Source organism: Rhamphochromis sp. 'chilingali', assembly GCF_963969265.1.
Source record: "Rhamphochromis sp. 'chilingali' genome assembly, chromosome: 18".
NCBI classification, from domain to species: domain Eukaryota; kingdom Metazoa; phylum Chordata; class Actinopteri; order Cichliformes; family Cichlidae; genus Rhamphochromis; species Rhamphochromis sp. 'chilingali'.
This window is the reverse complement of record NC_137945.1, coordinates 514531-533881: the sequence shown is the minus strand read 5'-3', so window position 1 is coordinate 533881 and position 19351 is coordinate 514531. Positions and strand designations below refer to the sequence as shown.

General features: G+C 44.2%; 1 protein-coding gene across 9 annotated transcripts in view; it reads right to left on the bottom strand.

Moving 5' to 3' along the window:
* Positions 1-225: 225 nt before the first annotated feature.
* LOC308386160 (receptor-type tyrosine-protein phosphatase mu-like) overlaps positions 226-19351 on the bottom strand; it is a 222655-nt gene continuing 203529 nt past the window's right edge. For all 9 annotated transcript variants that reach the window (XM_080865487.1, XM_080865488.1, XM_080865490.1 and 6 more), the window contains 9 exons: positions 17534-17688; positions 17313-17448; positions 16677-16826; positions 15797-15970; positions 14852-14983; positions 14577-14702; positions 12298-12461; positions 4192-4327; positions 226-3556 (listed from right to left, as the gene is read on the bottom strand). In XM_080865487.1, the coding sequence (XP_080721613.1) occupies positions 3503-3556; positions 4192-4327; positions 12298-12461; positions 14577-14702; positions 14852-14983; positions 15797-15970; positions 16677-16826; positions 17313-17448; positions 17534-17688 (1227 nt within the window). In that variant the 3' untranslated portion in view covers positions 226-3502. The remainder of the gene's footprint in view (positions 3557-4191; positions 4328-12297; positions 12462-14576; positions 14703-14851; positions 14984-15796; positions 15971-16676; positions 16827-17312; positions 17449-17533; positions 17689-19351) is intronic.

Here is a 19351-nt window from a genome sequence, read left to right as displayed (position 1 = left end):
TAAATCATGCTTTTTATTTGTTCTTGTTTCTAAGGTCTCTGTAAAGCACTTTGAATCACCTTGTTGTTGAATTGTGCTATACAAATAAACTTGCCTTGCCTTAATCAGGGAACTGTTCTTAAGAAAAATGAAACAACTGAAACATTTATAAGTGCTTTACGTGCGTCGTCCAACACAAAGTATGATTGGCTGGCTCAGTGAGGTGACAGACACAGGCTGGAGAGTGTATACAGGTTTTTATTTGTTATATTCTGGAATCAGCAACATAAATAAAAGCTTTCATTAAGTTCTCCTCAGCACCAGAGCCATTCATCGACAGGGTTCAGGCGAAGCCACACCCACAGGACCGGGCTGAGACCGCGACCTGTGATTCTGTTGGCGAAACGCCGAAATTGTCCACCATGATTGTCTCTCTCTGTGTGCTTCAGGAGAACGAGGATGGCATGGACACCAAGAACAAATGAAGGAATAAATATTCTTCTTCCTGCCTCCCGCTGCTCTATGTACATTATTAACAGTCTGAAATAACCCAGCAGCTGGCCTCGCCCACCTGCTGCGTGACGACACAACAAAGAAACACTGAAAACCACAAAGTGATGGGAGTCAAGGACCAGACGAAGGACAATGTGCTTCGATGCTTCCAGTTCAGTTACTTTTAAATCTGAAGCAGCAGAGATTAAACGTCAGAGAAGAAAACGGATGATGACTCTCAATGTGTCTTTAAACATATTTAAACATCTAAGTGGAAAAAAACCCAAGAAGGTTAGACCAACCAGAATCATACACAAGTCCTCAGGTGGAAAACATGAAAAAAATCATCTTTTCATTCTCAGCAATGAACTCTGTGAGTGAGCTCTGGAACAATGGACAGCAATTGGCCTTGAGTTGAGGTTAATTTGAGGATCCAGTTCATCAACTTAATTTGGTTTATTGGTTCCAGCTTCTCAAACTGGATCGTACTGATGGTCCATGATGACATGATGTATCAGGGATCACTATATCCTGGTATCTCTCTGCCGTCTCTGTGTCCTCCTCACATATTTCTATAACTGATTAAACCAAGCTCTTCTAACACATCCACATGCTGCTCTGTAGAGATTATGGATTCACGTCAGACTCATCAGAGGAAAGTGTTTTGATTTAAAACCTGTGAAAATCATGTTGGCATTTTTACACATAAATAAATGATACACATAAATAGGGATGGGTATTGATAAGATTTTCACGATTCCGATTCCATTTTCGATTCTGTTTAACGATTCGATTCTCTTATTGATTCTTTTTAAAAAAGGAGAACACTAAGGTCGATTAGCTTAGAACTTTGTTTTATATCTTCTCTTTGAACAAGATAGAAATTTAGGAGTAACATGGCCTTACAAACCCAACAATGAGATCTTAAGAGATCCAGCCTACGGCTCTTCAATGGGGTGTCACAGGGTCCCCAGGAAAAACATTGTAAATGTAAAATAATAAAATAAATATTCTTCTGTAGCAATAACAAAGTGTAACATAAATTATTCTGTAGCAATTACACAAGAATATCCAGTAATGTCCCTGCCTACAATTAAACACATTCACTTACTGAAAATCATCTGCTGTGGCAAACGGGTGCAAGCCTTTGACCACAAACTGAGTCACTGCTCGGTGACGTTCGTCTATCCTGGCCTGAAAGGAGACGCTACCGGCAGACTGCAGCGAGAACTGCCAGCATCTGAGCCAGACTCTGTCTCATCATGGTCACTAAATGCACAGTAATGGCAGGTTTGTAATAAGGCAGATCGCGCTAACATAATATGCACTGTTAGTTGATTATTTACCTGCCGCATTAACGGGAGAGGACGTGCAAACGTTACCGCTGCTGCTGGGTTGAGATTCACGAGTCGAGCGGAATTAAAAACACGACATTCATTTAAGGTCATCGCGTGTTTGTGAGCAAATGCTTTTGCATATTCGTAGTGTTTCCTCCCTTAAATGAAATATCTGCTTTGCAAGTATTGCAAGTTGCCCTGTTGTCATCCATTCTTGAAAAGTGTAACCAAACTTTTGAGCGTTTGAGCCGCCGTGTTTCCTGCCAGGTAAATGACGCTCCGCAACGTGGTGACGTCATTTGGGGCGACTGGAATCAATAAGGGAATCGTTTGCAAAATGGCAAACAATCCCAAGGAAGTGAAACAGAACCGGGTTTCGATACCCATCCCTACACATAAATAAAGAAAAATATATTAACAAATGTTGGCATCATTCAGCTTCTAATCATGACTGTGCTTAATTAAACACAATAACAAGCCTGAGCTCTGATGTCATGTACACCAGCGGTCCCCAACCCCCGGGCCACGGACCGGTCGTTTGGTAACAGGCTGTGAGAGTTGAGGCTCGGGTGTGAACTTTATGGTTTTTATCGTTTTTTAAACCGTTTTTATCGTTAACTCTGTTTCCCTAGGTCTTTTCCTGAGTGTTATGAATAAATCTTCTTTTTTTTGGTAGCGGTACTGTTTTTATTTTGTTGTATTTATCCGCAACACCTTAAAGACCGGTCCGTGAAAATATTGTCGGACATGAACCGGTCCGTGGCACAAAAAAGGTTGGGGACTGCTGATGTACACAACTTGACCAATGGTGAACTAATCACTAATTACTTGCTGTGATCATTTCATACCAGACAGCTGCCAGGACTCACATCATCTTTATAAATAAGCGTGTCCGCAGACTCTGCTAATTTTGGCAGACTCAGCTGAATGTCGGCAGACTCTCGGCTGCGTGAAGGCAGACACGTGTTCTGACAACTCTGGCTCTGTGATGTCTGCCAGATTTGGTTTGATTTTGGGCCTCTTTGGGGGAAGAGTTGGCAGATTCAAATTGGTGAAGTTTGTTTGGTTAAATAAGTTTTATCATAACTGGCCAGACTATGGCACTCAGATTCAGGCCGAGTGACTTCCTCTGGCCTCCTGGGCTTGGGCCTCTGCAGGGTCAAACCATCTTAGCTACCTTGGTCAGCGTGATCCAGCCACCTCCCAGTCTTGTTTCCAGAGGGATGATTAAGTTCACACTTCTTGACATGACATGAATTCACAAATGAAAGTCAATCAGATTTTAGGGTCCCTTCAATCTCAGAGGTAAGAGGGTTTATGCGAGAGTTAATGATTCTCCGCCGACAGCAGCTTCTTCCTGACAGGTCAGCTGATTTCAACCAGCAATCGGACACGGTTAAAGATTCCTGTACAAAACATGACTGCAAGGACATCCTGTTTTGAATCCTGGCTGTAAGGATGGTGGGGATGGCTGACAGGTGAGGCGACCCGCTCTGATGGTGTTTTTATCGTTTCAGTTTCATTGAAACAACAAAAGGGTAAAAAAAACCACAAAGTGACACGAGGTGAACGCTGAGCGTCGCTCACAGAATCCAACAGTTCAAACCAGGCAGTGTAAACATGCCTTCATCCTCCTCCTCCTCCTCTTCAGTCAGTAGTCTCTCTGCTCCTCCTCCTCTGTGTTGAAGGAGGCTCTAAGCAGAGTTCAGGTACTCCAGAGCGACTTCATAACAGAACTTATACTGTTCCTATGGAAACACAGACATCAGATGTCATTCATTCACATTTTAAAAAAAGAAACACTTTTTATTACACAGTATGATGTAAAAACAACTCAGTATCCACTACGGGTCACTGGACACTCCATGTGTTCAAGTTCACCATCACGGTCTGTTTTCCTGAGGTAGTTCTGGTACAGCTTGGACTTATGTTTTGGGTCATTATGTTGCTGCAGGATGAACCCCTGATCAACTAGGTGCATACAGTATTTGTACTATGCTTTCATGTCAGACTGCAGTGAGACATTAAACTGCATAACTTTCAATAAAAAAATGGAAAAATTGGCGTGTCCTAAAACCTTTGACCGGTAGTGTATGTTTATAGAATACAATAATTATTATAAAACATAACAGAAAATTATGAATAATAATAATAATATATCATTATTACTGAGAAAATGTTTTTATATTTTAGTCTTAAAAAATACAGTTATGGATTCAGTGTTAAGTTCCTCTTTGATTTACTGTAAAATTAACCTTTTTTCATTTTAGTCATAAAATACAAATACAAAATAATTTGCTAAACCACAGAAGAAATGGAGAATAGAAATAATAATGATTGAAGTTAAAGCGAGCCAGTGTCTGTGATGAAGGTTGGTGGTTACCAGCAGGTCGACCATGTTTGGCTTGTTGTTCCTCAAAGTTTTTACAGCGTGAAAAACGTCGACGCAGCGCTGCTGACGCAACATCTCACACACGATACTGATACTGCAGAACACACCACTGCGACCTCCGCCATTCCTGAGGAGGAGACAGGACAGAGGAGTCAGGAGAAAGAAGACCTTTGAGTTCTCTGTCAACAGTTACATAAAGTAGCACATAAAAATATTACTGCATATATTCACAAGAACACCCCTCAAAAACAAAAACATTTACAATTGTCATAAACCAAGAACAAGCAAATCATTGTACACTGTACACAAGACATTTGTTTCCAACCAAACAGAAATAAAATGATCCACACCTGTCACCATTATATAAGAAGTAAATTCTATCATAATACATGCAGACACCAGACCTTTGAACATAAGTTCTAAATTTGTAGACCTTTACATTTTGTTTCTGCAGGTTAGCCAGATTCCCCTTTTTGCCCAACCCGTAAGAAAGCTGCAAAGATAAATCTGATTCCATTGTGCTGCTGTTTTTGGGACCATAAATGAACATTGTATTCTCCAGCACCTGTCCATATCCAGCCAACCACTGTTGCAGTAATGGCAAGAGAAGAACAAGCCTGGGACACCCAACCCACAAATGTTGCAGGGTGTGCTCAGCTTGACAAAAAGCACAGTTACCCTCTACACTCGGTCCATATGTGCAACATGTCTGGTTGTGGCCATGGCCCCATGGACCACCCACCACCGAAGATCCACGGTGTGTTTCTCCAAGTGAGGTCTGTACAAGGATTTCTAGCTACGTCTGGGAGAACCTGCTGCAGAAATACTACATCGACTCCGGAAGGTCCCTCCTTCATCCTTTAGGAAAATCCATCATTTTTGGTGCCTACTTCTTAATCTACAGCAACACTGTGAAAACAGCGAAACCTTCCAAAACACCACCTTTTGTGCTCCAAACATTTTACTGTGCCTTTAAATGAGTTTTCCCTAATTTCTTCATCCTCAACTTAGAATCTCTTTAGTGTGCTCAACTGTTCATAGCTGACCACTCTCCTTATCTTTAGAACTGATTTTATAAACTCATCAAGATATGGAAAATAATCCATAGACTGTCCGCCAAATTTTCCATCTTAAAATGAGTTTATGTCTTGTAAGGAGTAGGATTGCTGATGCTCATCTTGTGAAACAATATCAGAAAACTGTGATGAGGAATCATCTTCAAACAAGTTCAAAGAACCTGCAGTTCGATCTTCAGCCTCACCTGTCCTTGCCTCTGTCTGTTCACTGTTCACAGGAGGCGAACCCTCACTGGGGAGGGACGCCATGGCTCAAAGTCAAACTGGCCAATTAGCTAAACCTACTCACTCTACACAACACAATGAAATAAACCTGTCTTACCTTGTAACTAACCAACTAACCATTAAGGTTGGGCGATTTTTCCAACCGATAATCATCAGTCCAATAAATGACCACCATCAACCCCACCCAAATACAATAAACACAAAAATGAAGACAGAAACAGAAGACACTCCATTTGGCTTTTTTCAAAAATTCAGAACTAAATTATCATCAGTTATTTTACACAAAACTGCATTAACCCTTTAAGACCTACCATAGAACCAAGTCCGCCAGAGCTTATATTATATGTTTACATGCTGTAGTCCCATTTTTGGGAGCATTTCAAGTTGCTTTACATCAATACAACCATTATAGCCCAAATTTTAATAATATGTCTGCATTAAGTGCATAGAAATTACATAAATTGCAAAAATGTGCAATAAACCAGAAAAAAATTGAAAATCGTTTTTGTTTTTTTAACATATATTTCTAGTTAGAGAAGTTTAAGAGGCTTATCCCTCAAAACTGTAAATACAAAAAAGTTGCACAAAATAGTTTCCCACCACAGGAAATTTATTTTGAGTGTCTTCATAGTTTTATTTTTGAAATGCACCAATTTTTATATACTGCAGAAAAAACGAAAATAAATATTATAAAGCAAATTTGCAAAAAAACAGCATATGCACCAAAATAAACTATTTCCAGCAGTGCAATATGAGTCCTAAGCATCCCAGAAACGACACAGAGAGTCATAAAGTCAAACATAACTTTTAAAAACACCAGTACAGTCTTACAAGGCCAAGTTGGTAAAAAACTACATTTCCACGAATATGACGTCACTTTCGGTTTTGGGCAGGTAATGGCGGACATGCAATAGTTCGCGCTGACGTCTATTCCAGCATAGGAAGTGTTACAAACAGCTGATCGGATCGGCAAAGCGTGTTTCTGGAATATTATGTTTTTGTTGCTGCAAGTGCTTTTTATGCAGTTTTTGCAAAGCTATATGTGGAAGGAAACTGTGACCGAGGACAAGCTGATGGCATAAGATGTAAGTACAACTCCTCCGGTTTTATATGCAAGAAAAATGATTGCGCTACCTTACGTGGTTGCAGTTCTACCGGGATTTAAAAATAGTTACGCAAAATGGAGCGTGCCCGCTCAGACCGACTTTAAAGGGTTAATTCCCCAAATAGAGACAAACTCTTCAATGTTGGACAACATCTTATAAACAAATTCTACTTTCAAACGTGCACCTACTAACCCTTTAAACATAATCTCTAAATGAACAGATCCTGTTCCCTTCATTTTGTTCCTCCTTGAATGCCATATACTCATCTTAGCATGACCTATTAAAAAATTAATCAAGCAAACCTTCCTACGCTCCACTGCAGAGTACCTCGGACCCAGGATAAAGAGACTCTTCCAAGGCCACAAAGCCACTGCTGCAGCGATGAAAAAAGGCCAGATAGCCTTGGACAGCCAAGCCACAGGTGCTGCAGTGTTTCCTCAGTTAGACAGAAAAGACAGTGGTTCCCTGTTCTTAGATCCATCACTGCCCTGCTGTCCTCAGGCCTGCCAGCTTGGTTAGACCAGCATTTATACACTAGCAGTGCTGAGCTTTCTACTTGGTATCAAGGGATTGTAAAAAAGAGGCTCCTCACCAACATCACCATCAAATTGTTTTTAAAGTACAGAGAGACTGTTCTCAGTCTTCCAAGCAGTCAAAACAGACTGGTAAAAAGCAGAGGTCTGCAAAAGGTCCATGCCAGTCAGGTCTATGAGAAACAGGTGCTTGTCATATGCAAGGTCCTTTATTCTGTGAAGCAGCATAGATACAGTGTTGAACCAGGGTGGTTGTTGTTTTTGATAAAGATACTGTTGTGCTGTCTGAAGACGAAACGCTGTGATACGGCTGTGAAGGTCAATCAAACTCTGACCCCCCTCTGACACAGATAGAGACAGCACAGCAGACCTGGTCCAGTGAAGCCCTCCCCAGAAGAAATTTACCAGTCTTTTTTGTATCTCCTTGATAAGAGAGGCCGGAGGTTCAAAAACAGTGGCACGGTGCCAGAGTACAGAAGCAGCCAAGTTGTTAACAACCAAAGTCCTCCCCCTGTAGGACAATGGTGGCCAGACCCAAGTCCATCGAGACAACCGGGCAGTAATGTTTTCAACAACACCCTCCCAGTTCTTCCCCTGAAAAGCATCAGTTCCCAAAAACACTCCCAAACACTTCAGTCCCTCCCTGTTCCACTGTAACTCTGCCGGTAACACCGGCTCCTCTTTATCAACCCACCCTCCCAACATGAAACCTTCACACTTTGACCAGTTAACCTTTGCGGATGCCTGCTCATATAAGTCCAGTGTCAGTCTGAGTGTTTTAATATGGTTATAAAAACCGTAACATCATCAGCATAAGCGGACAATTTTACTGTGCTTCTTGCTTCGTCAAAGGTAAAACCTGAGAGTCCCTGTCTAAGATGGTGTAAAAGGGGTTCAATGGCCAGCGTATACAACATACCAGAAAGAGGGCATCCCTGCCCTATGCCCCTCTGAGCTGGAACAGGCCGACTTAACCCTCCCCCCACCTTTAACATGACAGCAGTGTTTGAGTACAACAATTTGATCCAAGAAATGAAAATGTTCCCAAACCCAAAAGCTTCCAAAGTTTTAAACAAATAGCGGTGATCAACTCTATCAGAAGCTTTTTCTTGATCCAGAGATAAAAAACCCCACATCCAAGTCTCTGAGCCAGATCAATAATGTCCTAATTAAAAACAAGTTGTCCATAATAGTTCTTTCAGGGACACAGTATGCTTGATCCACATCAACAATCATGTCGATACAGGTCTTCAACCTGTTAGAAAGACATTTTGCAAGAATCTTGTAGTCCGTACAAAGCAAAGAGACAGGCCTCCAATGTTTGAGCGAGCCCAGGTCCCCTTTCTTTGGCAGTAAAGTCAAAACTGCCCTCGTGCAACTTGTTGGCAAGATCCCAGTGGTCACACAGAATGTGAAAACCTCATGAATGTCCTCTCCTAGCAGCGACCAGAATTCCTGGTAAAATTCCGCAGGAAGCCCATCAACTCCTGATGACCGACCACCGTTGAGTTGTTGAACCGCTGAAGACATCTCCTCAAAAGAGATAGCAGACTCCAACACAGCCGATTCAGCCTCATACAGCCGTGGCAGCCCCTCCAGCATCCTCGTCACACATTCAGGGTCACACGTGTCAGAACTAAAGAGGCTGGCATAAAAGTCAATGGCAAGCTTCCTCATTTCTACTGGGTCAGATGTCACCTTCCCATTTGGAAGCCTTAAGTGCATCACGTGGTGTGACTCGCAAACCCTTTTCTCCAGCTTGAAGAAAAATCTGGTTGGGGCATCTATTCAACAGTAGAAATCCGAGTTCTTATAAGAGCACCTTTTGCTCTTTTGTGGAGAAACTTGCCTAAAGCCTTCCTCCTACCGTCCCAGGTACTATTTGCATTATCTGTCCCACTTATGATCTTATCCTCTAGCATCTTGAGCTCTCGTTCTAAGTCCTCAAAGCAGTCTTTAACAGTGGCCGTTGGATGTGACGTGTATTGTTGACAAAAAAGCTTAATCTGCGTTTTCCCCACCTCCTACCATTCAGCCAAATTGCAAAAGTAATTTTTCCTTTGTTTCCAGTGACACCAGAAGTCAGAAAAAGCTCGACAGAACTCTTTGTCATGAATCAGCTGCATGTTAAAGCATGTTGGTGAACAAATGTTAGAGTGCATCAATAAGGAAATATCTACAGTCACTAAATGATGATCAGAAAAACCAACAGGTGAAATTTCTGCCTTAACTAGTCTATTATTATACGTCTGATTGATAGCTATTAAACCCGATTCTTTGATCCCCATGGTAGAAGAGAGAAAACCCGACTCAGAGTGGTCAAAACATTTATAATTCTTTATTCAATCATCTTCTGGAAGAGAGAGCCCCGCACAGCCCAAAGCCAGTTGCAGAATCTCTAACATTAGAAGCCAAAAATGTGTCTCATATAGGTGTTATTTTGGTCCTTTACACGTCACACACAGCCTCGATACAAACAACCCCTTCTGTGTTACTAGTTCCACTTTTTCTGTCTGGTTTCCTGTATTTTATTAATATGCCTCTGCAGCTCTGCACTAAACTTCCTGTTTTTCAGTTTGGCTGAGCACTTGGTTTATGAGTCAAAACTGGCTTTGCTTTACAAGCCTTTATTATTAAAATACATAAAACAATATAATCAGAAAATAGGCACTAACAATATATATTTATCTTGTAACACTGCCTTCACATTGCCCTCAGAAACGTTCACATATGTGTATTCTCTAGTTGTGGGATGGAGCCTTCTCCACACATCAGTCAGAAAGATTGTGGATAAAAGTGAGCCCGAAGGTGGGTGAGGCTCTCCTGTGTTTCTGTCAACTGAAGGGTGGGTTGTGCAATTCCAGTCCCCTCCCACCACCACTATTGAACCACTATGTATTTGTGATAATTTATAATTAATTTTACGAAATAACCTCACACGACCTGCAGCTGAGTTGTGGGCGCATACATTCATAAAGCAAAAGGTGTTCCCTTGATGGTTGCTTGTACTACCTGTGCCCTTCCCTGCTCTACCTCACATACGGAGACATGTGACAGCTGAAGGTGCCTAGAAAATAAAATTGCTACACCTGCACTGAGGTTAGTGCCATAACTTAAAAATACCTGCCCACTCCAACTCATTCTGTCTCATTATCTACAGTACTACTAAAAAAACCACATCAATGTTTTTGTTCCTGCTGTTCCACCAAAACTGCTCGCCTTTCTCTGACTCTTCCCCCATTACTGTTAAGCGTACCCACTCTCAAGCCTGCCATAAAGACAGAGAGAAGAGGAAGAAGAGAAAGAGGGAAAAGACAGTGAGACCCTTCCAAAAAAAAAAAAAAAAAAAGACACCCTTAATACTCCGAACATTTTACTGTGGTTTTAAATGAGTTTTTCCTTGTTTTTCCCTCCTCAACACAGTCAGGATCTTTTTCAGGCGGCATCTTTTCTGTTTGCTCAACTGTTCATAGCCAACAACTCTCCTTATCTTTAGAACAGAGTTTATAAATTGATCGACATCTGGAAAAAACTCTGACTTCCACAGACTGCCTGCTAAATGTCTTATCCAAAAAGCGATTTATATCTTCTAAGGAATACGACTGCTGATGTTCATCTTGTGAAACAATGTCAGAGCATCGTGACAGGGAATCATCTTCAAACAAGTCTTCTTCCTCATTTTCCGCGCTCAAAGAACCTGAAATTACATTTTCATTTCCTACCTCACTTGTCGTTGCCTCTGTCCTGATTTTCCTCCACAGTTTTCCTGTCCTGTCTGTCATCACTTCCATCCGGCCTGTGGAGCACTGGCTGCGATCTCCATTCTGTCACCCAGCGCCGCTAGCAGCTCGTAGCTGGCTGTTCGTCCACACCGCTACTAGCGGGCTGTTCTCTCGTACCGACATCTACGGCACGCTCACTTGCTTCACTAGCATGGCCCTGCTGTTTACCTGTGTCATTGCGCACTTCGTGCTCTTTATGAGGGCAGGATGAGCGTTTATGGCCAACATGCACTTCATGCTAACTGCGCTTGCATAAACAGTATACAAGCCGTTTTCGTATCTCACTTTAAACGACACTTCCAGTGTCTGTGAAGGATCGTTCAAGTACATGAAGGCCTGCCTTCATAGTGACTGAATGTGCTGCAGTCTGGCATCTTTGCAGCCAAGACGAACAACACTGAACCCGCTAGCAAACTTTCCAAAGCAGGTCAGTTCCTTTTCAAGTAGCTCATTGGGGATAAACGCCATCTACGCGGGTCACCGCAAACAGTGGTGAAACAGCCACAACAAATCATCCAAAATGATCCCCCTTTCAACTAACAGGTGAACCAACCGCTCCTCACGGAGAAAGGTAACCACAGCCTTGTTCATCCGAGAGCCGCAAGTTGTGTTCTCATGGCCCACCTGTTCACCAAAAGCTAGCAGAGCCTGCTCCACGGTGTACTGTTGGGGGGGCCTCCCCTGTCTAATAGACAGGGGAGGCGAACCCTCACTAGGGAGGGACGCCATTGCTCAAGGTAAAACTGGCGAATTAACTAAAACTCTTCACTTCACACAACACAATGAAATAAACTTGCCTTACCTTTTAACCACCCATAAAGTTTTCTGGAAAAAACAGTCCAAACGTCCCAAACTCACTCAGCAGCTCCACACACTCACCAAACACCTTCACACACCCATTCACTCACACTCCCAGCATGCAGTGCAGGAAGGAGAGGAGAGGAGAGTGGAGTCAGGGGTTACATAGATGAGAATGAAAGCAGTTTATGTTGTGACCACTAGATGGAGACAAAACACCACACAAACACAAACTTTATAACTACTGATACTGCAGTACTCTCTGCAGTACTGTGTGTATTTCCTGTGTAAGAAACAGTGATACTCTTGCAGTAAAGTAATGAAAACACAGTTTTCTTTCTGTAGTGTTATGTGTAGTACTGCATGTAATACTGTGTGGTACTCTTAAAGGGTAATGTCTTTAGTACTGTGTTTATTAAAAGACAGTGTACTTTATGTAGTATTGTGTGTAGTACTGTGTGTATTATAAGACAGTGTACTTTTGTAGTAGTTTGTGTAGTACTGTCTGCAGTACTGTGTGTAGTACACTGTGTAGTACTTTCTGCAGTGCTGCGTGCAGTGTTGTGTGTACTCTTACAGGCAGTGGACGACGGTGCGTCCCTCGCCGCCGTCGTACTCCTCCTGCCATTTGTCCACCTGGTGCACGAGCTTGAGGAAGGAGCGCTTGGAGATGGGTGTGTCGCGGTACATCGGCCAGCCCAGGAACTGGAACTGCTGCACCATGCGGTACCCGTCCTGCGGCTGGAGACACAGGGAGAACCAGGCAGTCAAAACAAGCTCGCCCCAAACAACCAATGTATAATCAAACACTTCCCCAGAAGAACAGAAACATGAACCAAGTGTACCTCTAAACTAAACACTAAGGAGAAAGGAAGTAAGGAAACTGTGAAGGGAGAAAGGGAAAGGAAGTCAAAAGAAATACATTTTAGGAGTAAAGAAGAAAGGAAAGAACAGGAGAGAGGAAAGGAAGATATATAATGTAGATGGAAGGAAATGAGAGGAAAGGAAAGATATTAGGAAGCTTATTGAGACAGGAAAGAAAGCAAAGACAGGTTCCTGTGAGCAGACAGCAGGAGAGAGCTTTAACTCAAACACCAAAATCAAGCTGCCACAGCGAGGCGGGTGGAGACGGGAGCGCGGATCAAACACAGCCGATATTTGTTGAGACGCATGGAGGAAACGAGGCCCTGAATCACAGCCGCACTCAAACTCAGCCCGATGGGGAGGTGAGGAGGCTTAAATCAAACACATCCTGAGCTAAATCTGGTGCAGCAGGAGAGAGAGAGCGGAGGCTTGGATCAAACACAGGCGCAGCTCAGCTTTATTACACAGAAATCAAACGCGCCCTGAATATGTGAGGGCAAAACCAAACAGACCCTCCGTGTAGGGTGATGCAGTTTTACTCCGTCAGGATCTGAAGACAAAGGTAATTACACATCCACAGAGACATCACGTAGAGGCGAGGTGGTTCTAACGATGGCGAACAGCCACCACGGCAGGGGAGAGTGAGAGAACAGCCATCGCCCTGACAGGACCACGGCCACAATGGTGGTTCTCTCAGGGCTCCAGCACGGCAGAGACACTAATGGATGACTCAGCCGAGTCAGGAATCCTAGTCTCAAAGAAGACGGCCAATAGAACCCTGCACAGGGACGGACTGAGAAAGAAGACGGAGGCTACGACCCAAAGGGCAGCGGCCCCACAGTGAAGCACGGTGGTGGCAGTATTATGCTGTGGGCATGCTTCACTGCGTCTGGACCTGGGAATTTCATCGAGGTGGGTGGATCCATGAAGAAAGAAGGATATGTGAATGAAGACCTGAAGCAGTCAGGCTAAACTAGGTCGGAGTCATCACTTTGTCTTCCAGCATGTCAACAACCCAACGCATATGTCGCTCCTGGTGAAGATCAAGGCGAGCGTGACAAAGTGGCTGAGACCAAATGTAAGCACAAGAGCAGCCTGGGTGTAAACCTGGCTGGACTTGAGTTTGGCTCAAGTTTGTTACTTACATTAAATCAATTTAATAAATCAAATTTCAGTGTATTTTATTTGACATTCCAACCTACTGATACTTACAGAGTGAAGGGCAGCCAGGTTTTTACAGGAAACAAACTAAGGCTACATCCACCCGGGTATTTTTGAAAACGCAAATTTTTCTATGCGTTTGCACCTTTCGTCCACACGTAAACTGCGTTTTCAGTCACTGAAAACTGAGATTTTTAAAAACTCCTGCCAGGGTGGAGATTTTTGAAAACCCAGTTTTTGCGTTTACATGTGGACGAGGAAAACGGAGAAAACGCAGCGTCAAAGGTGTGCGCCTACACACACAGTTACTGTCCTTCCACACACAGGACTCGGTTCTGCTTCTATGCGCCATCTTTGTTCACTCTTTCCCACCGAGGCTTCTAGACTTCTGATTGGCCAACATTTCTACACGGTTAGGAATATATCGCCACCTGTTGCTTTGGCATCTTCCTAGCGCGTTTTTGTGGTTACGTGTGGACGGGATTTTTAAAAAACGTGGCAGCGTGCTCGGTGCTTGATCAGATTTGAAGTTTAATTTTTCGCTGTAGAAAGAAGTTTTCTTCCCACGCAGAGTTTACAGCAGGCGCTAATGTTTCTGTCACTTTTTACAGAATCAGACTTAAAGTAATGTGATTACTTCCAAGCTTTAAATGCTGCATGGTCATACTCCCTCCAACACTCCATATTATCCATTGTTGATCTGCACACGTCTGTTGCTACCACGGACGTCGCACGCGCTCACGTCATTGTCATGAGACACTCTCACAAACAAAATCACGGTTTAGTAACGCAGCATATTTACGGGTAAGTAACAGTAATCTAAAAGCGCACCCTGGCTGTGTTGTAGATCCTGAAGATTCGGCTGATCACGTCCTCCTCCAGGTCAGCGGACACGAACTCCACCTGCAGCGAGCCGAGGCGATGGAGACCGTTCTCTGGCCAGTACTGAGGGCACAGCTAACACACACATACACAAAGGGAAGTTATTGATCAGCTCATGAGTTTTACACCGCCCTTACCAAAGCACCTGTGCTATGATGTCATCATCACCCACCTGTTCTAATATATCTGAAAATCTTTGAGTGTGTGTGTGGGTGGAGCTTCACCTGTGCGGGGTCGACATCATTCAGCATGACAATGGATGTGCAGTGGTAGTCGAGGACCAGGCGCCAGAAGTCCTTCACCGTGTTGGGCAAAGGATGCTGGGTAACGATGAACGCCGACGGCTGCTTGTAGCTCTGCATGACACGAGGTCAGTCAGACAGCAGGAAGTGATGTCACACAAGCAGACACAGCAGGGTGGATGTCACTGTTGTACACAGCCGTGCTCAGGATTTCCGACGTCGGTGTTTTCAGCAGATTTCTGAACGCGTGCTTCCTTCTTTGAACCTTAGCGTTAACTTTGATATTTTAAACACTTTCCTGGAGTTTCTATAGCGACAGCTGTCTGGCTGCCTCAGGCAGGTCTGATGTGGGTGTAACTGACTCGGAGGCAGTGACGCTTGTGCTCCGAGTGCCCTAACACTCGGTGTTAAAGCCTCTGCTGCATCGACACCGAGCAGCACTTGCTAATGTTAGCTTAGAAGAGAAGTCCTCCACTCACTATCGCCACCAAATGACAGGCTCCAAGTATAACACAGAATCCAACACATCTCCACAACAGGGCAACAAGCTCACCTGAAGGACTTCACACAGAATTCATGAATGATCTGCGCTCAGCGAGAAAGCCGCTGCAGCAGGACAGCACGATGGCAGAGCGACTGAGTGTTCTCCGCTTCAGTCCTCTGTGCTGTTTGCTAAACAAAGAATCTGACGGCTGGGCTGGTCGCTCTCAGAGTTTCTGATTGGTTTACTTTTCAGCCTAATGTTCTCCTTCACCTGCACTCACATCTCTTTGGGCCAAACTGAGAGATCCAGTGAAAAGATATCGGATCAGCTCCCCATCTTTAATCTGCTTCACTTATTGTGGAACAAAAGCTTCGAATCAAAGCTGCGAATCTGCAGTCACATTCATCAAACCCACTGTGTGTGTGTGTGTGTGTGTCACGTACATCCATGAGCGCAGCGTTGATGTAGTTGGAGCTCTCCCCGTCGATGGTGATGAGGAAGGGCAGGCAGCGGTCTGGAGGCAGCACGTCCATGCAGCGGTTCTTCTCATGGTTTCTGGGCAGCAGAGCGATGCTGCAGTCCTCCACTCGCAGAGTCGGCGTCACCATGTTCAGCGTCTGTGCGCGCACACACATGTAACAGGACACACACCTGACACCTTCTTTCTAACCTAATGAGTTGATCTCATGTCATATTTTTACTTTCTCAGACTTCGGAACATTATTATTTTCATTGATTTTGTTTAATTTTTGTTAACATTAATTTTGTTATTTGTAATCATTTAATTAGTGATTTAATTTTTGTCTTCATTTTTTAAAATGTCTTCAAGTTTTAATCTCGTTGTTTGTTTTTGTTTGATTTTTAAGTTTTATTCATACAGCGTAAGTGTGTTGTGTCACCAGTTTGTTACCAGTTTGTTACTGGGTGTCTGTGGCACTTTTATTTTAACCGTGTCGTTTATTGTTGTGTATTTTTACTCGCTGTCATGCTGCTGTAACACAAAAGCGTCCGATGTGGGATCAATAACGTATCCATTTAAAGTAAAGACGCTACAGCGACACAGAGAGAACAATCATATGACCCCCTGTGAGCAGCACTTTGGCGACAGTGGGAAGGAAAAACTCCTTTTAACAGGAAGAAACCTCCGGCAGAACCGGGCTCAATATTTAGACTGTATAATATGAATTTCTGACTTTTATTTTGAAACTGCGGTGCAATGATGTCATCACTCAGAGCTGTGATGTGGTTTGATTATTTCATGGACGCTGGCAGGTTCGTGCTCTAAACGAAGCGTGAAGAATATTAACATGGTCGTCACGTTACCCTGAACTCCTCTTTGATCTGACTCGAGTTGGTCTGAGGATCCAATCGGTTCATCTCATAATAAACCGACCGCAGCTGACTGGCTGGAATCGCTGTGTCACCGCACAGACACGCCTCCAAGATGGCATCGTGGATGAAGACGTACTGCTCCTGGTAGACAGAGGAAGGTGGTCAGACACTGTTTAAATAAGCTCCTCCTCCTCCTCCCCAGCTCTGACTGACGGGACGTCGGCTGCTGAAATGTCACTTCATAAAAGATTAATGTCAGCGCACGGCGGCTGGAGAACAGGCGAGTGACATTCAAAGTTAGAGAAGGTCATCGCGGCGTTCATTTCTGTCATTTCCTGTCAGTCAGCGATGAAGATGTGAGGACGAGTCGGAGACAATGAGGAATGATCGATGAAACTTTGATCATGAATGAAGCTGAGTAACTGAGCACGTGCAGTTTGAAACATTAAGTTATTAGTGATCACGTAAAACAGTGTTTACCTGCAGGTCAGAACACCTGCACACAGGTAGAAGGTATTTCACTGTGTGAATGTGTGTGTGTGTGTGTGTGTGTGTGTGTGTGTGTGTGTGTGTGTGTGTGTGTGTGTGTGTGTGTGTTTGTGAGTGAGTGAGTGAGTGTGTGTGTACCTCAGTCTGGACCATGTTAACCCTTCGTGCTCTCAGCTCGCGGACACAATTGTAGATGTCAACCACGCCCTCTCTCTCCGCCATGTCCAGCATGATGTCGATCACGATGAAGCATCCTGTACGTCCCGCCCCCGCACTGACACACACACACACACACACACACAGTCACGTCAGCAGTGATGAAGTTTCTTTGTTACTAGTAATGACAGTAAAAGTCGTACCTGCAGTGGACCACAGTGGGACCGGCGGTGGGTGGGGTTTTGGCCTTGACGCGGCGGATGAAGCCGAGCAGCCCGGTGGCATGAAGCGGGACGCCGTGATCAGGCCAACCGGTGAAATGAAACTGACGGATCTCCCTGATCTCTGCCACACCCCTCTGACACAGACAGAGAGCGGAGGTCAGGTCAGTGCACAGGTGTGTGTACATGTCTGTGTGTGTGTTACACCTCTGTGTGCACAGGTGTAACATAAAGATATTTTAGCTTTAAGTCCTTCAGTTGCTGGCGGTGACATCAGAATACCTTCACTGACCACGTCAGTCCCAAATACATTCATAATAAACACTGATAAACTGGGCCCCCACTGACACATGCATGAAGCATCCATAGAAACACAGCTTCTGATTACTCACACACCTGTGCACTTTCAAGATGGCGCTGCAGATGGCAGCCTCGGTACTGCGCTCTCTCGCATTTTTTTTGTTTTTGTTTATTTTCTGCACTTTTGATCACTCGAACCACATCACTTTCCCCAGAGATCAACTGCTAAACATCAGGCAGTCATCTCACAATAGTTCTCATTTTTCACAAACCCGGAAAGTTTTTTGGAGATTTTAGTTGGAGGTGCAGCAGCTCTCTGTGGCTCCTGGAGGAGACGTAGACGGGGGACTCACGCTGGTGCGCTGGTGAAACTATGTCGGCGAGGATTCCGCACGGGACTCTCCTCCATTCACCTCCCAAATCTCCGCTCCCTTCCAAACAAAGTCAATGAATTACTTCTCTTAAACTGGACTAACAAGGACTTTGCACGCTCTGCTGCCCTCTGCTTCACTGAAACCTGGCTCAGTGAGCATATCCCAGACGCTGTCTTAAATCTGCCGGGCTTCACTGGGCGGACTGCGAAATGGAGCTGTCAGGGAAAACAAAGGGTGGTGGAGTCTGCTTCTGCATCAACGAAGGTTGGTGTACTGATGTCACAGTGTTACAGAAACACTGCAGCCCACACTTGGAAAGTTTTTTCATCAACTGTAAACCTTTTTATTCACCGCGGGAGTTTTCTTCCTTCATGGTGGTTGGAGTTTACATCCCTCCACAGGCCAACGCGAACAACGCACTGTGCGAGCTGGCTGACCAGATTACTACCCTGGAGAGGACATTCCTGGATTCCTTTACAATTATTCTTGGGGATTTTAACAGAGCAAACCTAAACTACGAACTCCCTAAATACAGACAGCATATAGTCTGCCCCACCAGGGACAACATCATACTGGATCACTGCTACACCACTCTAAAAGATGCCTATCGCTCTGTGCCCCGGGCAGCTTTGGGACATTCTGATCACTGCCTGGTCCATCTTATTCCAGTTTATAGGCAAAAACTCAAACGTGCCAAGCCTGTAGTCAAAACTGTGATGAAGTGGACTAACGCAGCAAAGCAGGAACTGCAGGACTGTTTCGACTGCACTGATTGGACTGTTTTTGAAGCTGCATCTGAGAACCTAGATGAGCTCACGGACACTGTGACATCATACATCAGTTTCTGTGAAGACGTGTGTGTGCCAACAAAGACCTTTTGCACATACAACAACAATAAACCATGGTTCACTCCTAAACTTCAACATCTTCGTAAGGCCAAGGAGGACGCTTACAGAAGTGGTGACAGGATCCTGTACAAGCAAGCCAGGAACACACTGACCAAGGAGATCAAAGCAGCTAAAAGGATCTACTCCCAGAAGCTGGAAGAACGGCTCTCAGCCAACGACCCAGCGTCAGTGTGGAGGGGCCTGCAGGAAATCACCAGCTACAGACGCCCCCCACCCAC